Source organism: Pseudopipra pipra, chromosome 1 (assembly GCF_036250125.1).
Source record: "Pseudopipra pipra isolate bDixPip1 chromosome 1, bDixPip1.hap1, whole genome shotgun sequence".
Classification (NCBI taxonomy): domain Eukaryota; kingdom Metazoa; phylum Chordata; class Aves; order Passeriformes; family Pipridae; genus Pseudopipra; species Pseudopipra pipra.
Window position 1 is genome coordinate 44,342,829 of NC_087549.1, and position 20,357 is coordinate 44,363,185.

Sequence of the window (20,357 nt, forward strand, 5' to 3'; positions counted from 1 at the left end):
TTAAATCAGTAAGTTATAGCTGTTTCCCTATGTTGCCTTAAACAGCCCTTTAGATAGGGCTGAACTCTTAACAGGTCAAGCATGGTAACCAAGATGTCTGGCATCCAGTAGGTTTGCAAAGGGAAGCAAAGCGAGATGAGATAATGGAACTGAAATAGTACAGTGATGAGCTCTGTTAGAGCAACTTGTGTAAGCTTGCATCCTGTTCTGAACACTTCCTTGCTTTTTTTTCTCTTGTAGATAATAAGTTCTGCCAGTCCTTGTGCAGACTTTTTTTTCCAAAGTTTATCCTCTGAATTGAAAAGAACACATGTGCAATCTCATCCTCATGCATCTCAAAGGGCAGCAAAACAATCATTTGACGAGACAGTCAGATTGATACAAAGATGCAGTGAAGTCGATTTGAACATTGTAGTACTGTGGAAGGTATGTATGGTTGTGGTCTTTGTGGTAATTTGGACATGAAACATTACTGTTAGAAAATAATTTAATATGGCATCCTGAACTTTCAAGCATATGTATATGAAATTTATGGGTGAGGGTTTTTCTGAAAATAAGAAAATTAACTAAAATGGTGCAAGAAGCAAAGAGAGTCTTAATATCTGTTATTGTGATAAGTATCCTTAAATGGTTTTACATTGCTCTGGATGCACTCAGTTATTATAAATTCTCTTTTAAAAGAGAAAATTATGAAATCTTAAACTAAGAGGTTTGTTTAATGCTTGCTCTCACTGTAAGAATGACCCGGTCGGCTTTGAAGAAAAGGATCTCATTTACCAGAATGCAAATATTAAGTAGTAGAAATTGGCATAAATATGTCATGCTAACCTCTAGGTTTTGAACAGTACAGCTGGTTCTACTTGAGTTGGGGGAAGTCAGTAATTCTGTACTGTGAAACTTATGATAGTTTCTGATCCGCAAAATATTTGTTTTGTATTTGTCTTTGTATTATGTTCTGTAGGCATATGTTGTGGAAGACAACAAGCAGCTTATTTTGGAGGGCCAGCATCATGTTGCCCTTAACACAGTTGGGAAGGAGGCTTTTTCATTTCCTCAGAAGCAGGTGAAGTTTTTCTTTACGGTTGATTCTTTCTCAACATTGACTTGATGAATTCTCTTGTATATAAGTTGAAGCCTTTGTAGAATCTAACATCAGATACATGTTATTACTAAATAATTCAGACTGACTTCAAATTTGATTAGTCACCTGTACTGAAATACTAGCTAAGCTTAGTTTAAAGATGAGAAAAGCAATATACAAGTAAGTGTATTGCTGTGCAGTTGTTGGAGTAAATTGTTCTGTGGTATTTCTGAGTAGAACTAGAAGCTTGTTAATATTAAAGGTAATAATTATTTCATAACAAAGTTAATAGTAAAATGGTTAAATTTCATAGCCATTTTGATAGATGAAAGAAAACAGCATATATAAGAAGCTGGTAGATGTCTTTTGGTACATGAATCACTAACAACTATGGAAGCTATAGATAAGTTTCTGTTAAAACATCTATGTTAAATTCAGTTCACGTGGGTGAAGACTAATGTGCAAAATAAAAAATAAGTCTTAAATGATAATACTTGTTCAATCTTTGGCTGAGCAGTACCTTGCTATTCCTTCTTGTTTTGGTGCCATTCCCCGTATGTTTTTACCAATATTGCAAATATAATGTATAGCTTTTAGTGAACACTTACTTAAAGTTGCAGCAAAAAGTACTATATGTTATTTTTGTCAAGAAAACAGTACAGGACAAATGTGTCTATAAATATCATGCTATAGTGCAAGTAGTGAATTATTCTGAAGCTGTGCACTTGGCTTTGGTTCATAAGTCTTTAAGTATTTGTACATTAAGATAATTTTTTCCATTTAGTTGTTTTATGAAATAAATGGGAATTTGTGCACATGGGCTCAAGCTGTGCTGACCAATACAAGTCTAATGGCAACTGCCCCTTCTGGTATTACTTTTCCTGTTTTAAGATGCATGGGGAACAGTAGATCACACTGTAGACATCTAAAGTTAGGAGAGAAAATACTGTGAACTTCTATTTCTTATCTCATTGAGGTCTGCTTCTCACAAATGGGTGGGAAGAGAAAATAGAAACAAATCACATCTGCAGCCTAAAATAAATGACTGAACATGCTATGGGTAAAAATTTACATTTCTTGTTGTCTGCACTGAAACCTATTTTTCTGCATCAGACTCAGTTTCAACTTAAAAGAACTTAATCCTGCCACCACCACCAAGGAGGATCCATATATACCCTCAATTTGTTTTTGAGGAATACATGTTACTGTATTAGCATTCTCTGTCTATAATCTGTTTCTCATCAATTTTTATTACAACTACATTCAAATAGATTCTACATTGATTATTGAATTCACTTTCTTTAGCATAAGGAGCATACTGCCTTGGAAGCATTCTGATCCTTGGTTGGAAGCAAAAAGCATCTGCATTGTGATGGAGTTGAAATCTGGTGTAAGAGTAGTGGTAGTTGTTTTTAATAAACGTGCAAATTCTGTGTCCTCACAGTAACCAAAGCCCAGATTTAGCTTGAATTTTAAGAGCCTGTAGTCTGAGGACTGCTAAGAATTGAGAAATTTCATATGCTCATGTACTACTTTTTTTTCTAATTGAGACTTTATATTGTGAGGAGGGTAGATAAACTGCTCTGAGGTAGGAGGTGAGATATAACAAAGGAACTGATTTGAGACTTTGCTGGAGTTTGCTTCATTCAGTTCACATTTCAGAATTAAAAAAATGCTCAAAATAGGATTAAATTAGGATAGGTAGAGAAAATAATATACTTAATCTCTTAAGAATTGCATATTTACTTTGAATTATCTTGCTATTGCATTGAAGTAGCACAGGCATTGAAAAGCTAGAGAGGAGGGGTGGTAGAAAATCCCAAACGCAAACTTTGCTTCTGATTTAACTTTTTCAGTATATATAGTTTTGTCTCGTAAATCTGTATTTATTCTCCTAAGTCACGAATAGGGTTGGAAACTCTATTCTAGACTGTTCCTGAATTCGTTTTGCTGACACTATAGAAGTTGGTTGTTTTCTGAGGACTCGACAGCAGAGGGAGATGGAGATGCATGCTTTTTGCCAGCATATGTTGGTTACCAGTTTGTAGATGATAGAGGGCTGCTCAGATCTGAAAACAAGAAGTTTATTTGTAGATTCTGAACAGGGTGTCACCTGGGATGCGAGGCTCCACTCTGCATTTCTTGCCGAGTTCTGTTTGTTGCTCCTCTACAGTAGCTTTCTTCTTGATTTAAACATCTTCTGTTTCATGCTGTTGTATCCAGCCAAAGGAATTTTTGTCTGTCTCTAACACAGACACAATTATCCCCAACCAAGAACCGTCTCACAATGGGCATGGAAGAACACAAACAAGATTCCTCTCTGCACTCCCCTTATTTCTTTTCATGCTCGGAGAAATTACTCAAATCTTAGATGAATTAATCAAATAACTACATTGAACAAAGTGAGATCTTGCTTTATATTTTGATTAAATTCTCTGTACTGGTTAGCTTCTGCTGTGATGTCAATTCTAGTGTATCTCAGATTAATTTTTTGCCAGCTTCTGAAGGTGTAGTTTAGATTTATAAAAGCTTCTACTGCTGTTCAGGGAAACAAAGTTGCAGTAAAGCACTGTAGTGAAGACTGGGAGATTGATGTTCTTTGGCACTGTTATGTTTAAGTTGTTCCAGCAGTTTCTAGTGTATTGACAGTGGGGTGCACTGGTATAAAGTTATCTGTATTATGTGTTTAGGCTAAGGTGTTAGTTAAGACTGCTGACTGAGACACAAGGATGTGTGGTTACCTCTGCTTGGTTCGTTGTGGGACATGAAATGTGTACAACAGGGATGTGGAATAGACAACACAATGCAATTATTCCTGTATTGCAGTAGCATAACTTGCTGTAGTACTTGATAAAATCAAAATAAAACCTCTGGTTATAGTGGTGCTTGAGTGGTGCTTTCTGTGTAAAATTTCTGCACATAAAAAGAAAGTAAGTAGCAGTAAAATTCCATACAAGTTCTTGGATGCTTAAATGCATGGGCTTCCTTTTTTTCCCATGTCTATTCAAAGCAGAATTATGAATTCTAATATTTTTTTTCATTCTAACCAAGACAATAACTATAACTTCAAAGCTTTTTTTGTTTAGCTAAATAGAACTGCTTTTGAGCATAGTAGGCACAGTGGACTTACTAGGTGATGCAATGGACTACTTACATCTTTGTTTGCAAAGTTTGCAATAAGGTAGTATGCTGAAGGACCACTTAACTGCTTAACAGAAGTAATATTCTTTATTTGTTTCATATAGAAAGCTCTCTGAATAATATGGAAAACATTTATCTTCCCATCCTTTCTCTTATTTGCATTTTTGAAAAAAATTTTGTTTTTCTAAAGGTAGGGGAAAAAATGCTAACTCTCATCTGTTGCTTTGAATCAGAAACACCGTAAAGTGATACGTGTGATAGTCACAGGCAACGATATGTGAAGAATAAATCACATAAGGTGGAAGTTATGTGAATAGTTCTGAATAGATACATTTCAGTCCAAGTAATAAAAGCATCTCTAATAAAAATGAGCTGGGTATTTGTAACTCGTGGCTGGGTTTTGGTTGTTTTCTTTGGTTGGGGTTTTTTGTTCTGGTTTGTGAGGGTTTTTTGTTTGTTTTTTTGACAGTGATACTGCTATAGGTTCTATTTCTCTTCTGAAATTTGTTTTTAGAAATTAGGTAGTTTGAACTGAAGGTCAACTTCCTATTTGCATCCAAAATACAGCTCTTCTAACTCTTATTCTTGACCTCTACTTTAACTTAGTGAAAGGACAAAAACTTCAAATGCATTAAACATCCAGTTACAGCAGGGCTGTTGATCAATATTATTTCTTATTGCTGCTTTTCCTGTTTTTCTAATCTGGTGAATTCAACCAAAAATATTTCAAAGGAAAAGTGCAGTGTGATATGGTGGGATAAAAGTAATAGTGTGGTACTGGGGCATTTGCTACGCTTCTGATTTGTAGCAACTTCACACTGATGGAAGGTGAGAAGCGGTCTAGAGGCTTGTCATTTGAGTGTCAGCATGTTGGAAATAGCATCTATCCCTCTGAAACAGATTATCATGTGAGTGTAAATTTAGTTTTAACTGAGGTCTAGATAAGATGAAGTGTCTGTGAGTGTGTTTTAGATCATTTGTTTTTTTGAAGGTACTGTTCTCTTTTCAGTCCTCTGTTTTTATTGTGAAGCCATCTTGTAATGCAGAAAGTGGATATCTTCCAGGCAGAATTAATCCAGGTGCATCTGGGCTACTCATTCAGTCCTGTGGATTAGACCAGTGCTAGCTAGCTCAAAGTAATATCCATAAAATGCATACAGATGCAGGCTTTTTGGCAGTATTCCACTTCAGAGAGGATAATTTTTGGTAACACTGCTTCTTAAAATAGATGCAGCTTAGTGAGTCAGCAACAGTTTGGTTGGAAGTAGTAATTTTTGAAATGTAGGAGAGGGTAGGGTTTAAATAACTATTTTTCCTAACAGTGAATTACTGGAAGTGACATCTTGTGCTAGTTCAGGGTTTTGGTTTTTTTTACAGAATACGTGGGAAGGGGTGCTTTGCTTGAATCAAATACAGATTGTTGGAATGCATTTAAGATTTTTTTTTTAAACCAGCTTGGTGGAGAGAAAGCTAAGTTCTTAAGGGTAAATAAACATCAAGAGCTGAAATATAAGTTTTTGCTCTGTTATATCAATTAACAAAGCAGATACTGTACCACTGGGTGAGGACTGGCTTATATTATTGTCATGAGTGAAATTTTCCAAATAGCTGAAACATTTGATCTGCTGTTTTACACATTGATGGACTGCAGAGCTGATGGTATTTGTTTTCAAATGTATTATTACTGGTGTCAGTAAAATACTGTTCCTGGAGTTGTCATTTCTGTACTTATCTAGAAGGAATGGACGAGTCACATATTGAAGGAAGCAACTTAAAACTGAGGTTTTTAAATGGAAGTTCTCAGATCGAAAATGGGGAAAGGAGACACATCACTCAGGATCTCACTTAGTCTCGCTCTTATTGTGTCGGTTTTTTATACTCTGATTTTACTTATGCTTAGCATCATTCAGGAGTTTCCTGTTAAGGTCTTTCTCCTCTACTGTGCATATTGACCCCTCATACTTGACCAAACATGTTAATTATCCTTTTGGCTATGTGTGACTTGTGATTTATGGGGCAAATATGCTGATTTTTCTATACAACTTGGAAATCAAATTGTGGTATTTGACTTGTTCTGGTGTTTTTAAGAGCACATCAGCCCAGTCTTTGAGAATATTGTTTTTGAAACTGAAAAGTTGAAAGTTGTCTAATATTACCTAGAAAAATTTTTTAAAATTACTGCATGTACCATCACTTTCATCCATCTGAGGAAAAGGAAGAACTTTTCAATTTGAAAGTGCATTCTGAGAGATATAAGGAATGTATTACGGGTAGATCCGTTTATTACATCTATCAGAAGATGGTTTGAATGGTTTAAATGTTGCCTTTTCAACTTTTAGCTTAGTATAGCTGCAGGAGAGATCTGAAGCCACTGTGAATGACTAAAATGCAATTTCAGAAGGATACATAGGGATGATACATAAGTATTTCAAAGTAGGAAAACATCAGACTCTAAAAGTGTCCTGGCTTTTTTGTAACTACCAAATAAATGAGGATGTTGAAATTATTCTACTTGAAACAGCAAGCTTCCGTCTAGGTTTAAGTGTATTTGTTTGGAGCTGGCCTTTGTAAATGGCTTTGGGCAACAAGAAGCTTTCTAAAAATAGAAACAATTTTTCTAGCACCAGTTTCACAGTTTGTAACTTTTGAAAGGTAACTGAGGAGCGGCGTGGTCCTGGTGCTAATGCCTGTTGCGTGATATTCTAGGAGTTCAACCTGTTTAATTCTTTGGGTTTTTTTGCTTTGTTCCTAAGTTTAAAAAAACAAAAGTCTTGAGGCTGTTACTGCTTGGTGTATATTGTTGAAGAGAGGGTACAGATGCCCAAGTAGGTTTTCTTGTAGCCTTGATCTAATTTCACAAGAGTAGGGTGGGAGTTTAATTCATCCTTAAACTTAGCATTTATTAGCTGTCTCTAGGTAGTTCCCTGATCTCTATGCACATCTTCTTGGTTGCCATTTGGAAGTGCTCAGTTCTTTCCTGAACCATTAGGTAAGAGAATCATGTACTAAATGTCATATCTTAGCCTTTGTTCTAGGTACACAATCAGAAAAAAACTAGACTTTGAGCAGCTGAACTTGGAGAGCCAGACATCTTTTGTGACTGTGACACCCAGAAGCTGGCTGGAATTAAGTTTTACCTCTGATGGTAAATGGTTGATCTTTCTGCTTTCCAGTCCTTTGCCAGAGGTGTAAGATTAGAACTAAAGGTTTGAAACATTAACAGCTCTCTGCACTTTCTCCAGTAAATGTTCCTGCTGCATTTCACAATGTTCTTGTCTATTTGTAGAGATAAATATTCATATTTGTCTTTTGTAGGGTTTTAAAAAAATACTCGGGAATTCTGATTGGGAGGACTTGGAACAGGTAATTGACTCTAGGGCAAACTATACTATGTAGGATATTGATATGTGGTTGAAGACAGCCTTGAGTAATTGGTTGGACTGTAATTTGAAGGGAAAGATTAGTTTAAATTGAAACCTATAATCTCTTCTGGGTTTCATGCTGTCAGGTTTCATTGTTAGGTACCCATAGAATAGGGTGGAAACATCAAATTCATTCAATCCTTAAAATATATTTTATTGTTACTGTGAAATACCTTTTTTCTTCTGAAATTTTGTTTTAAGAAAATTACTTTTCCTTTTGAAGGAAGGAATTGCAAGCCTGAGAAAACATTGGGTATTTTCCTGCTGTTACCAGCACAAACAAACAGTGTTGATACACTGCAGAATGCCCAATGTGTTTGATTTTAAGTCAGGTTTTATTGCCTGTAGCATTCGTTTTCTACTTAGAAGATACAATCCGTCACCCTTTAATGAAAAGTGTTACTTTATGACACTGTAGTGAACTTACTGGTGGCTTTTAAAAAATCTTTTTGTTTCGTTCACTTTTAGGAGGCAGTCACACTTACTGCTGCAAATTCTGTTTTTCTTTTAAAGGTGGACTTTTTGTAGAATAGATTCATAAGGGAATACTAAAAGGCAGCTCCTTTCTGAATAAATCCTGCTCACAAAACAGCTTAGATGATGTTGGACAGGAGCGCTGCACCAAATGCAGCTTGGTTGCCTCATTTGGTGTTGGAGCTTTCTGTGAATCCTAAGTAGCGTGTCAGTGCTCGTCTTGGGCTTTTATCTGGGGACAAAGGTAACTTCTGTATCTGCAAGTGCTTGTTGTGCTATTTTTAAGGTACTCTGTATTACTAAATTCTTTCTGTTTTCTTTACTTTGGATCTGTTCTGGGAAACTTGTGCATTGCCTTCCTGTTGTGAACTTCGGGGGGCAGGTGATGAATTTTTTTGTTGTTGTTAGGTACAGCTGCTGAATAGGGAACTGTGTAAACTTTTTTTCTTTTTTCTTAGAAACAAGCCAAACCCAAACACTAACAAACCACTGCAACAATAGTGTGCTTTTGTGAACCTTGCACAGATAGTGTTTGTGATGCTGCAGACTTGTTTCCCGTATGAGCTATAGTTCATAATGGAACATTGTAGCATCTGTGACTGGATTTCTTGTACCTTATGTCACTATTTTGAATGTTCATCTGAATTTGTGTTTCAGGAACTACCAGAAACGGTTCTCTTAAAGTTTTTTCGACCAGAAAACACACCAGTACCTGCAAGACCAACACCAGAGCAGCTTTCTAGTCTTATTAAGACAAGTCTTCATTATCCAGAGTCTTTCAATCATTCTTTTCATCAAAAAAGGTTAGTGAAACATTTTCTTTAGAGACTTTAGAAATATTGTTAACTGGGCATAAATCCTTTTGAGATGCTATGTGGATTATGATACAAAAGATAAGTCTGGTATGCAAGGGTGAAATCTTGCTCAATTTTTAAACTCACAGCTTCAGAGTTTTATAGGGAAAATGAAAGTTTTGTGGAAAAAAAAAAAAAAAAAAACCAAAACACCAAGAAAAAACAAAACAAAGAAAACCCCAGCAGCAAAACAAACCAACCAAACAAAAAGGCTGTAATACCACAAGTCACAGTTTCAATGTTAACAAGTAATGTTGACAAACTTACTGAAAGAGAAATGGTGTGCTCCCTTTGTGTTTATTTTTGTTGTCAGAGTATAACAGTGCGATTTTTTTTTTTTTTTTGAGAAGCCAGACAGAAAGTAAAGAGGTACTTTTAGGTCAAAAGAACTGTTATGTCTACAGCATCTGACTTGCCAAGATTAGCTGCACATGGTTCTGATTTATGTCACTAGGAAAGGTGGTAACAGTTCAGATCACCAGGGCTTGTCTCCTGGAAGAATATCAGAATTAACATCTGCCAAAAGCATACTGCTGGAGTGAATTAGTTGGAACCTGTGAAACCCATGGATCTTTCAAAATTAGAATGACATGAACAAAGCCCCCCGGTTTAATTTCCAAACATTAAATGAATTGTACTTGAAGCATGAAGATACCTATTTAGGTTTGAGTTGTTTTATGTGAAAACTCTGTGTTATAGTTTTTTCAGATAGTATAAGTTGCCAAAAGAAAGGGATTTCTTTCTTTTTTAAATCTAACATTTAAATGTTTTATAAGGTATCATATTTTAATGACAGTTACAAAGCATGCTTCATTCCCGTAAGACATTCACCTCTTATTGGTTATACTTGCTAATTTTTCTTTTCTTGTAAGTCAAGTTTAGTATATTTAAACTGTTAAGCAATGGGAAGGAATTCCAGTGACACAAATCACTTACTGAATAGACTGTTTCAGTTGCAATAGTTTGTGTTCCTGCCTGTCGGTATCTTGGGGTCTTTCTTGCTGCGGCATTATTTTTAAAATCAATAATACTAATTATGGAGAAGTAGAATATCAATTAACTCTATGTTCTGTTGAGGATAAAGGCTTACATTAAGACCGAATGTGCAGGTGCTGTCTGTTCTGTTTGGGCACTGTTCAGGCTACAACTTTGGGCGCGATGCCAGCAATTCCTCTACAGGAGGCAGTGCAGAAGAAAAGGATCCAGTCAAAACGTGCCAACCACTGGTTCAGAGACTAGCATGCTGGACCACGTTATCCCATTCTGAGATGTCTGTTGTCATAAAAGTAGATTTCCTGTAAACTGAGGTGGTATTTATCCTTTTGCTATCCTTTCTCAGCTGGATGAGGGGAGATGGTAACTTCATTTGGCTCAAATGCTGTTTGCCTTAATTGACAGCGTTTATTTTGAGTAGTTCTAGTCAATGTAAGTGATTATATTGTTACGTACACTGTCTGACTGTTGCATAATTGACAACTACATGTTAATTCTGTGTTACTGGAAATTAATTTTAACTATTTGAGCATAATTAAGACTGTCCAAAGTAAAACTTCTGTCCTTTACTGTGGAACTGTTTCTCTTTGCAGCCTCTGTCTGGTACCTGTCACTCTCCTACTTTCCAATTGTTCGCAGGCTGTTGTAGATGTGCTGATTGATTTGCGGCATAAAACAACAAGGTAATGTGTAAATGTTAATAAAACAGTATTTTTTAAGAACACTTCCTTGTAGTGTTTCAACTATACTGAATATCTAGAATAGGGTTTTTCAACAGTGGCTTCTTTGAAAGAAGGGAAGTTGATAAAGGGTCTTCAATCGGTGCTCTGTTTTACTTTGCTAAGACAGGACCTTGAATTGTGACTCTTGAATTGTTAAAACTCTTTTCTAGTAAAGTGGAAATACTTTTCGACTAGTGAAATAGGAAGTTCAGCAATTTTACTTTATGAAACATATGTTGTTGGATTTTAATTTTTAAAATGCCAAGTAATTTGTAGAAAACAACTTTGGAAGTTTAAACAAGTACTTCCTTCTTAGTATAAAATTAGTATAAAATTGTACTTCTTAGTGTAAAATTTCATAGAGCCTTGGATATTTTTAAGACTTCCTCCAAGTTTAGCAGCAGACTTCCTGCTTCCTTATGACTTCCTTTTTGCCTAGAAGTGTAGTATTATGTATGAAAACTTCAGCATTGAGGAAATGTTTGTGAATTGCTTCTAAAAAATTTGTTAAAGGTTTCTGTGGGAGAGAGAATTCGTTACCATAATATACCATTGTAATATGCAATACACCACTGTAATTCTGCCACTTCTGTTAAAGCAAGGCAACTTTAACCTGTGTAATTCAGGTGACAGCCTCCCTTCCTCCCTTTTGCCCCCTTAGACATAATACTACCTGGTCTGTTTCCTGCCAAGGGGGTGAGAAAGATTGTGAAGACATTGAGGTGGGCTTAGTCATGGGGGAACATTGGCTTCTTGCCAACGATCCATGCAGGCAAGTAAGAAATGAAAAGCCCAGAGCCTGATACACAGGTTCAGAAATGCAGAACAGAAGACTTATATGTGGTTTACTTTTCAGATACGATTAGGAACCTGTTCACTGATCTGTTGTTTTTTCGCAAGATGGTCATGTTTTGTAACATTGTGAGAGGTGTCACTGGAAGGACTGTGTACTCATGAACCTTGAAACTTCTTAAAAATAAAAAATCCAATGCCCCCCCTCCCTATTTATTAATGCAATGTCTCTAAAGCAGTGTATATCCATGTTGACTATTCCTGTGTGACAGTCTGATTTAACTCTACGTCATGGGACAGGTCTAAGAACGCCTTAAGCAGGAATTCCTTAAACTGCGACAGTTTGGGTCTTGTTACTGCCATCTATTGTTAGTGTTACGTGCCGGTTGTGTAGAAAGCGGAGAATACACAGGAATCCATCACTATACGTATATGTATAATTAATGTTGTATATAGTGTACAGCATATTAGGAAAAGAAGTTTTCAGAAAGTATAAATAAGCATTTCTTTGTAAGGGGCTGGTGATGGACACAATACGTCCTGAAATCTTGGGAAAAACTTGAGGTTGGAGGGAATCATGTGAATTGGTAATATATGCTTCAGATTCAGAGGGTAACATTTTTACTCTTTTTTTCAGCTCTGAAGCACTAGAAATACATGGATCTTTTACATGGCTTGGGCAAACACAGTACAAGCTTCAACTTAAAGGCCAAGAGGTCTATAGCTTGCAGCTGAAGGCTTGCTTCGTTCATACAGGTGTCTATAATCTTGGAACCCCCAGAGTATTTGCCAAGCTAGTGGACCAAGTTACTTTGTTTGAAACAAGTCAGCAGAACTCCATGCCTGCACTGATTATTATCAATAATATCTGACCACTTCCTGAGAAAAAACGCACTAAAAGATGAAATAAATGGGATTCTTTTCTTATATTGCTGGTTGACATTTTGCTGCAGTTTTTTTGAAATAGCACCTCAAACATCTAACTTGTTACTAAAAATCGTGTAGAAAAGAAAATAGCAAAATATTCAGATGACTTGTCAATTTGTTTCTCGATGCAATGCACGTTGGACTGAAAATACGTTTATCCTTTTATAATGTATTTCTTCTCTGGTAATTAAGATATTCATAACATGAAATACTCTAACTCCAGATCTGAACATACTTGTATGTCTAATGCCCTGTCAAAAATGCAGCTTGACTGCTGTTACAACTTCCAGCATGGTGTGTTTAATATTTGTGGCTGTATTAGGATATGGTTCAGGAAGAAAGCCTCACTGGCTTTTTCCTGTCTGAAGCCATTAGTCATGATAAATCCCAACCTTACTGTGAAGTTCAATAAGGTCTCTCAAATCCATTTCTGATTCTCGGTTCTTTAGTTTAAAGTTTTGTTTTCATATTTATGGAAACTGGTGACCTTTCAAGGTTTACATAAAAGTCCCAACTAAGGTGTTTAAAAAAAATAATTTCTTGAACCAGTTTGAGTATTTTCTCATTCATCTCAACACAGAATGCACTATTTCACAACCATGAGATTGTCATTTAAATTGTCACTTACTTTATTATGTAACTATAACAACTGATCTGTTTTAAAAAAATCTACTCAAGATTTTCAAGAAATGTATTATATTTATAACAAATGTACTGTAAATAGAATAAAGCATACACCATATTCACTGTATGGACTAGTGGCCTTTTTGTTTTCCCTTGTATACAGCTATAACAATCCCCGGGAGCTGATACCGTGTGTGTATGTATATATTGTGTACTGTCTTTGTTGTGGCACCCTCTGCTCAGGTGAAATTCCCATCCTGTTGCCATGTGTAGCCTTGGTGTGTACCTTGAAGTGTCTTTGAAGTGTACACTGAAGTCATTGTAGTGACTGCTTTTTCTCATTTGAATTCTTATCCAGTGTTCCCAGGTACAACACAGAATTCAGCTCTCTGGGAAATCTCAATTACTCGCTCTGGGGAGGCAGATTTTTAATCTGGGTAACAGCTGCTGAGGGTAGGGAAGGCTGTGTGAGACAATCAAGTGCAGCAAACCCAGCTATGAGTTAGGAGTTAGTGATGGGTTAGCTGAGTACAGGGAAAATGGATCACCTAATGACTTCTGATAGTCTGCTCTTTCTGTTGACTGAAGGAAATTTCACAGGGTGACACTGGTGTATGAAGCAGTACATCTACCTTCTGATGCATTGTATTCTTTTTAGCCAAGGCTTCCAATTTTACTCAGTTTTGGTACTTCTGTATAACTGTCCCATAAGGACTTAAGACTTCCTGAAAGTCTTGGAACCCATTTGCACACGTGACCTTTCATAGTTGTACTTAATAGGATTGTGTATCATGTTGATGAACCAGTAGAATACTGATAGAATAGAATAGCAATTAATATGTTGCTTCAAGGGTTCAGTTCTTCTTTTCTGCTGTTGGGCAGATTGGAAGACTAATCTAAAAGATCCTCAGCACTGTAGCCTTAAGCTGTGTCATCAGTCCTTCTGTGTCAAGACCCATTTAGGGAAGAGATGTCATTAATGAAGCCATTCATCTGTAGGCCACAATGTTCTAAGTCATGGTTGGTGTATGTTTAAGACAGTCTGTCCAGGATGAAAAGAGGTACTTTGTAGAGGGAAGTAGGCTTCTCAGGTGGAGGCTGAAGATGGCCCAAATGGCAATGCACAGTGAGATCCAGCCATTGAACAGTGGCTGGCAGGTAAAGCAGGTGAGGATTTTCACATCTCTCTGAATGCCAGAAAGATGAGATGATGCAGAGCAGAGCAGCTGCTGCAGGTTCTCGGTGTTCCAGGCCCAAATGAGCTCTGATGCTCACCTGGCTGGCTGAGCAGTTGGTGATTCATCAGTCAAGCTGAGAGCCAGTGAGTGATGTGGGTTTGTGGGGGGAGAGGAAGGCCCTTGTCAACCTGCTTTCATGGATCTCAAGTTTAACAGTAGAGCTTTCTCAGGGAATTGCTGTAACAGTTCCTTGCTGGAGACATGCTCTTTGTCTCTTCTAGTGTCTCTTGAAAAATTCTAAGTGTGGATTTGGGTCATTCCTTCGAGCTCTGAAAAGCATTACAGAGTGATAAGAGGCATCTTCTGACTTGTGAGTGGTGGCAGAAAGTAGGGTTATACTGTGGCTTCTTTGGACTACACATTCATTTCAGAGTAGAACAGAATTTTACTGTGTGATTGCTTAGGAGAGGAGCTAGCATCGAGATAGAACTAAGCCTGGCTCCTGAATGGATTATCACATGGGAAACTCTTTGTTCACTCTGTGGACTCTCAGTGATGATGAAAAACAGTTCTATTGAAATGACAATCTTGTCTTGCTACTGAGCAAATAAGTAAATCTGCAAAGGCTGAAACTTCACTACTTGCAAAACAATACTCCAGAAGAATCTCATGAACTCGCTCTAAGGTGCAAGACCGTACTAGTGTATCTCTCACAGGAATGCTGTGGCTCAGAGTAGATCAAAATACCACATATTACTTTGAGATAGATAGAAAAAGCACTCAAAAATGTTAAGATCCAGGGGGTCTTTGTTGTATTAGGAATTTAATGAATTTTCATTTGGTAAGATGAAACCATGAAACTGGTCAAACTGGAGGTTTTGGTGAGAAATAGCATGCCCTATCTCAATCTGGGCACAGTGGGAACAATTTGATCTTGTATTACATAAAATACAGAAATAATTCCACATAGTAATAGACATAAAGTTACACTTTTAATCTGAGCTGCATCCCCAGCAAACTTGTGCCAGAAATGAGGTGAATTCTGCCATCCCTTTCATACTTCTTGGCACGTGTTACTCCATCCTGTGCTGGAGGAATTCTTGTGGTTCTAGGCTGCTTAGCCAAAAATTGCTGAAATGCTGAATTGACAGATTACTATTTTGTGCAATGCAAATCTGGAGTGATTAGGTTTTACAGAGTCAGTCACAGGCTGTGAGTGTTACAGGAGATGACTGATAATATAACAAGATCTTGTGCTTTTTCTCATGTCAAGCATCTATCTCCTCAAAAATAGTAGAAATCATACTAAATGGGGTATTTTTGAATTGTGTACTTGTCCTGACCAAAACTTTATTCTAAAAAAAATTTAGAAGGACTGGTTATTCTGATAGAGCAGTTTTCTGAACTTGTTTCCTTGTCTGAAGTTGTATACTGAACTTTTCTATACTCCAAAAGAGGAAAAATAATCATAACTTTAAAATAAAAAATTACTTATGACAGAAACTCATTTAATGTCTTTATCTGGAAATATATTATTTCAATCCTGTCTAAACATCAAGTAATGGAATAATGAGTTAACTAGCAATAAATACCTAAAAGTTTGTAGCAAAAGCGATATCAATTGTTGTCTAAATTGTAAACAAAATGTCTGTGTCTTTACTCTTGTGGTTGGTGTAATTTTAATTGATTATTGCTGTCTTATTAGAAAAGTGTCTAGCAAATTACATAAAAAGTCCATCCATACAATGGTTTAAGACAGGTGTTATTCTCCTGATACTCGGCATGCATGAAAAGCTCTGCCCTCTGCAGGAGCTGGTTACAACTTCAAGTTTGGAAGTTTGGAGGTAATTGCTGTTTTTCATTCAGCTTGGCTTGATACTAATTAGTAAAAAAAATCCTCTGAAGACCCCTTAATTTAAAAATGGTTTCCTAAAATTTAAAAGCTGGTGAGTTTCTGAAAGGATTCACTTATACTGGAAAGACTGTTTCTACAGTGCAACAAGTGGGACTAGCCATGTAGGGTCAGGAAAAACTTAGCATGAAAGATGAGGGGGAAAAAAGTAAAATGATTGTTTTGATTTCAAAATAATAAAACATTACCCTTCTACTTAAAAAAGGAAATTGAACTAGTTTCTCTGTTGCATTTTTATGGCAAGAAATTTGTCCTAAATGAAAGGGAATTTCTCTAGTTTTCCCAGAGACTTTCAAAAATTCCACTCAAAATAATTTAACCTGTTCATGTCATTTTTTTACAGTCATAAATGAGATAGGGAGTATCTTGTAAAAAAATCAAAAGTAAAATCATAAAGACTGTCAGTGATGCCCCAAAACATTGGTAGTTTCTGGGAAAAGCACCACAGACATATACTGAGAAGGTTATGGATAAATGGCAATGACTGTAAAATGTATCCACTACGATGGCTTTGATATAGACCATTACAGGGAGGGAAAATGAATTTATTTTTATCTCTATCAAGAACCTGATACTTGACTGGGGGTAGATTTTGCAACTCATAACATCATTTCAGTATCATTCAAAGATTCAGGTAAAAAATAGCAGCAGGAAAATTACTGTAGGGAGAACTCAGTTTTGTATTTGGAAACTTATCAATGGAAGTGTTGGAGATATATTTCTCTACCAGTGAGTCCATACACAGAAAGCCAAATAGTATTCTTTATTATCCTTCATGTCATAGGTCGTTGATAATTATTACTGACGCTTAGGATTCAATGCTTGAAGCTAACAAAGGAAATGAGCACCAATTCACTTTCAGTTTTGACTGTACCTAGTTTCTGTTCGGATGCAAATGCTCTAGTGACTTGTGCCTCAAAACATCGGCTTTTCCCCAGTGATGATAATTTGTTCCTTGGTTAATACACTTACAAACTTTAGTCCTGGTTTTCTTTACTAAATACCTTTGGATTCCTCCTGGAGTTGCATATCTTCCTTCTGGACAGGGAAGGCCCCTAAACTATGTCTGTAAGTACAATTTCTTGATGTTTGGGAAAAGTTCTTATTGTTAGGAAGTGACACTGTTTCTTGAAACATAAACTCAACCACCCTTTGATTTCATTTTTGGGATAAGGTTTTGCCAAGCTCAGGAGCAGAATAGAGAGGTTCAAAGTAGCTGTCCTTTGACAGCCAATCACATCATGTGCTGCCCCAGAAGAAATGCACAAGGTGCCAGTATAAAAACAGAAGAATCTCATGTTTGGATTCACTGACATAGTTCCTGTTCGGCAGAAATAATACTTCATACCCATGGCCTCTGTGGGTCCCACTGCATGGGTTGAATTTTGAGCTGTTAACAAATTTCTTTCCTTGTGTAACACTGGCACATATATGTACAGTATGTTTACTAAGATAAAAAGATAGTATAATTACTTTAAGTAGTGTGAAAAAGTCTGTCAAAGTGCTAGAGTGGAAAATGCCTATGTGTTGGGGAGGAGGATAGTATATAAAAAGTTTAATGAAAGATAAAAAAAAATTCATTATTTAAACCTGAGGATACAATAACTATATAATGTGAAGAAGCTCAGTAATATACCAAAGCTTCCTTCTGATCTAAAGTTAAGTTTTCCCTGCACTGACTAAACCACAAAAATCAACATTTTTATTATTCTTCAGCTGTGAAGTGTAAGTAGAGCTGCCTTAGTGAAAAGCAATCACCTACAGTGAGACTGCCTGAAGGAGAATGGAATCATGTGGTACAATGACAGCCACAGTCAGAATAATGGGGACAGAATTTTTAATTTTAAAGGTCATCTTCTAATTCAGTATCTACTGTGAAATAGAGCTATCTACACCAAAGTGTTACCTAACCCAGATGTATCAAAAGTCAGGTCTCTGAACTGCAGTGGATACGGGAGAGACTCCTGGATGTTTTTTCACTTAATACACTCTTATTCCAGTGAGATAAGGGTTTATTTCTGAGTATAGTAAAATATAAAGATATCTGCAGTGATAGAAATACACTGAAGGAAATTCAGCCTTTCTTCATATGCACATTGCCATTATTTCAGTCCCTTGAAATCTTAATGTTTGCTGTCTTTTCAAAATTACCCTTGATTAATGTCATGGAAAAAATTATTTCTATAGAGCAAAAGCTAGACTGGAACAGAAGATAATAATTTTCTCAACACTTCTGTTTTTAAAACCATGAATACTGATTAAACAGAGTCTAGGACTGAGTGATTTCCTGATCCTATTTAACTCAAGATTTATTTACTGTGCATTTCTATCAGTTTACATGAGTAAATCATTAATTTGTAAAATGTCACTTGGCTAATGAGTTCTGCTAATTGCTTTAGTGGTAGCTGAAGAAGTGAAAAATTAACAGTTTAAAAACTGTTGCTTACAGACTGTAGGAGTGAATAAATCAATTCAGCTGATGCTTGCAAGTGTTATTCCTTTGGGTTTTCCTTTCTGTAAGTTAGAATAGATATGGTGTTCTCCTCCTGATAATTGTGGATCATTCCTTACCCTGTTTCAACACTCCAGGGTGATGAAAATTCTGCTAAAAAAAAAAAAGAGAAAAAGGATGTAACTATAGATTTTTACTTACTGACGGAAATAACTTAGTGATCGTCTTCAAACAGCTGCCTCGTGATCCCCAGGTGTTTTGAAGCCCGAGGATGAAAGAGTTATTTCTGTATGTTGAGGATTTTGCAGAGAAAGTAACAACCACTTCTGACCAAGAAAATAAATATTTCTTGAAACTCACAGGCAAAATATTTCTTCCTATCCATTTGAAGACACCACCAGCAACATAACCAGCTTTCCCCCCTCCCCCGTCCCCACTGCAGATGCTGTTGTTGGGGACATGACAGAGGGAGAGACAAAAATGTGCTTGGGACATGGGCTCCACTTCTTGTAGTTGCTGATGCCAGGGTTGCATTGGTGGCATATTGTATTAATTGCAGCTAAAGCCTGAGCTCTTGGATTCAGGAGATGATTTGAAAATACCAGCTTTTTGTAGTATGCACTGCTGGCTCTCACTATGTCGGGGAAATACTTGAAAATGTGATTTGGTTGTACCAAAAGTTCTGCAGCCATAAAACAAGTTTAAAAACAAACAAACAAATAAATGAACCCTACATAAACCCCTTCCTGTTGTGGTGCCATGGGCAACTGAAGGGAGCTGCTGGAGAGAGGAAAGGGCAGTGGCAGCTCAGAGCACTTCTGGCTCTGCTTGGAAGGAGCAGTGGGAGGCCTGTGAGGGAAACTAACCCCAAAAGTTTTCCTGCTGTGACAGAACTGATTGAACACATCAGTCAAGTTAAGGGGACAAGGCTCAGGAATCACAGCTAATACTATTTTTCATTTTAACATCTGTCCTCAAGGATCACAGTTTTCATTCTCCAGACCACAGAGGGGAGATGTCACTGCCTTAGATGTTCATGTTCTGTTTCTGGCTGCTTTTCAAATCCACTCTCTTCATCTGTAGGCCACATGAGCCCTAAGCATTCTGAGTTAATTGTATCCTCAGCTGCAATAAAAATACTATTAAATTTAATTATTCTGTTATAGATGCAAATTAGAGCAGAATCTTTCTTTAACTTATTGAAATGCCACTTAGAAATTTATGTATTTTTTAGAGTAATATTTAGAACTTTTTCAATAACAGAGCTGTAAAAGATTACAAGGAGATAGGCAATACTTTATTTTTGCTTGTCACCACATTTTTTGCTACTAGCTAAGACTTTTTTTTTCTCTGCAAGCTAGAGTTCAGAAAACATGAGTGGGTGTTGAATATAATCCTCAGAAAAGTTTTCTTCTGTCCAAAGCAATACTGTAACTTTGTTCAGTATGTTATGAAACTTCCTACAGGCTTGACTTTTTCTGAAGACTTACTAGGTATTTTTAGCATTTTACAATATAATTTCTGAGTGCCTGGAACTTGACATTGATGAAGGTTGCCATGAAAATACTTTTCTTAGCATTGAGAAATTGCAATTAAAAATGGGATGTTTAAACCCCTTTCAGCGAAGGTCTTTCCGTGGTGGTATGCCTTTGTTACACAAGACAAACAAGAATTGGGATGACAGATATGTAGTGGAAACCTTCACTGTGCTGCCATTTTCTTCCTCACTTTGGCTGCTAGGTATTGGTGGAAATGAGGAACAGTTCAGTTGTGAAATAACAGCTT

General features: G+C 36.6%; 1 protein-coding gene across 5 annotated transcripts in view; it reads left to right on the forward strand.

Annotated features, from left to right (window-relative positions):
- Window positions 1–13,157, forward strand: part of TRAPPC8 (trafficking protein particle complex subunit 8) — a 52,009-nt gene extending 38,852 nt beyond the window's left edge. For 2 of the 5 annotated variants that reach the window (XM_064654327.1, XM_064654306.1), the window contains 6 exons: window positions 241–426; window positions 962–1,063; window positions 7,538–7,585; window positions 8,776–8,921; window positions 10,559–10,648; window positions 12,117–13,157. In XM_064654327.1, coding sequence (XP_064510397.1) covers window positions 241–426; window positions 962–1,063; window positions 7,538–7,585; window positions 8,776–8,921; window positions 10,559–10,648; window positions 12,117–12,351 — 807 coding nt within the window. In that variant the 3' untranslated portion in view covers window positions 12,352–13,157. Of the gene's footprint in view, window positions 1–240; window positions 427–961; window positions 1,064–7,537; window positions 7,586–8,775; window positions 8,922–10,558; window positions 10,649–11,348; window positions 11,609–12,116 lie in introns of those variants that run through there. The other 3 variants (XM_064654301.1, XM_064654319.1, XM_064654310.1) reach the window with 2 other exon arrangements.
- The last annotated feature ends 7,200 nt before the right edge of the window (window positions 13,158–20,357 follow it).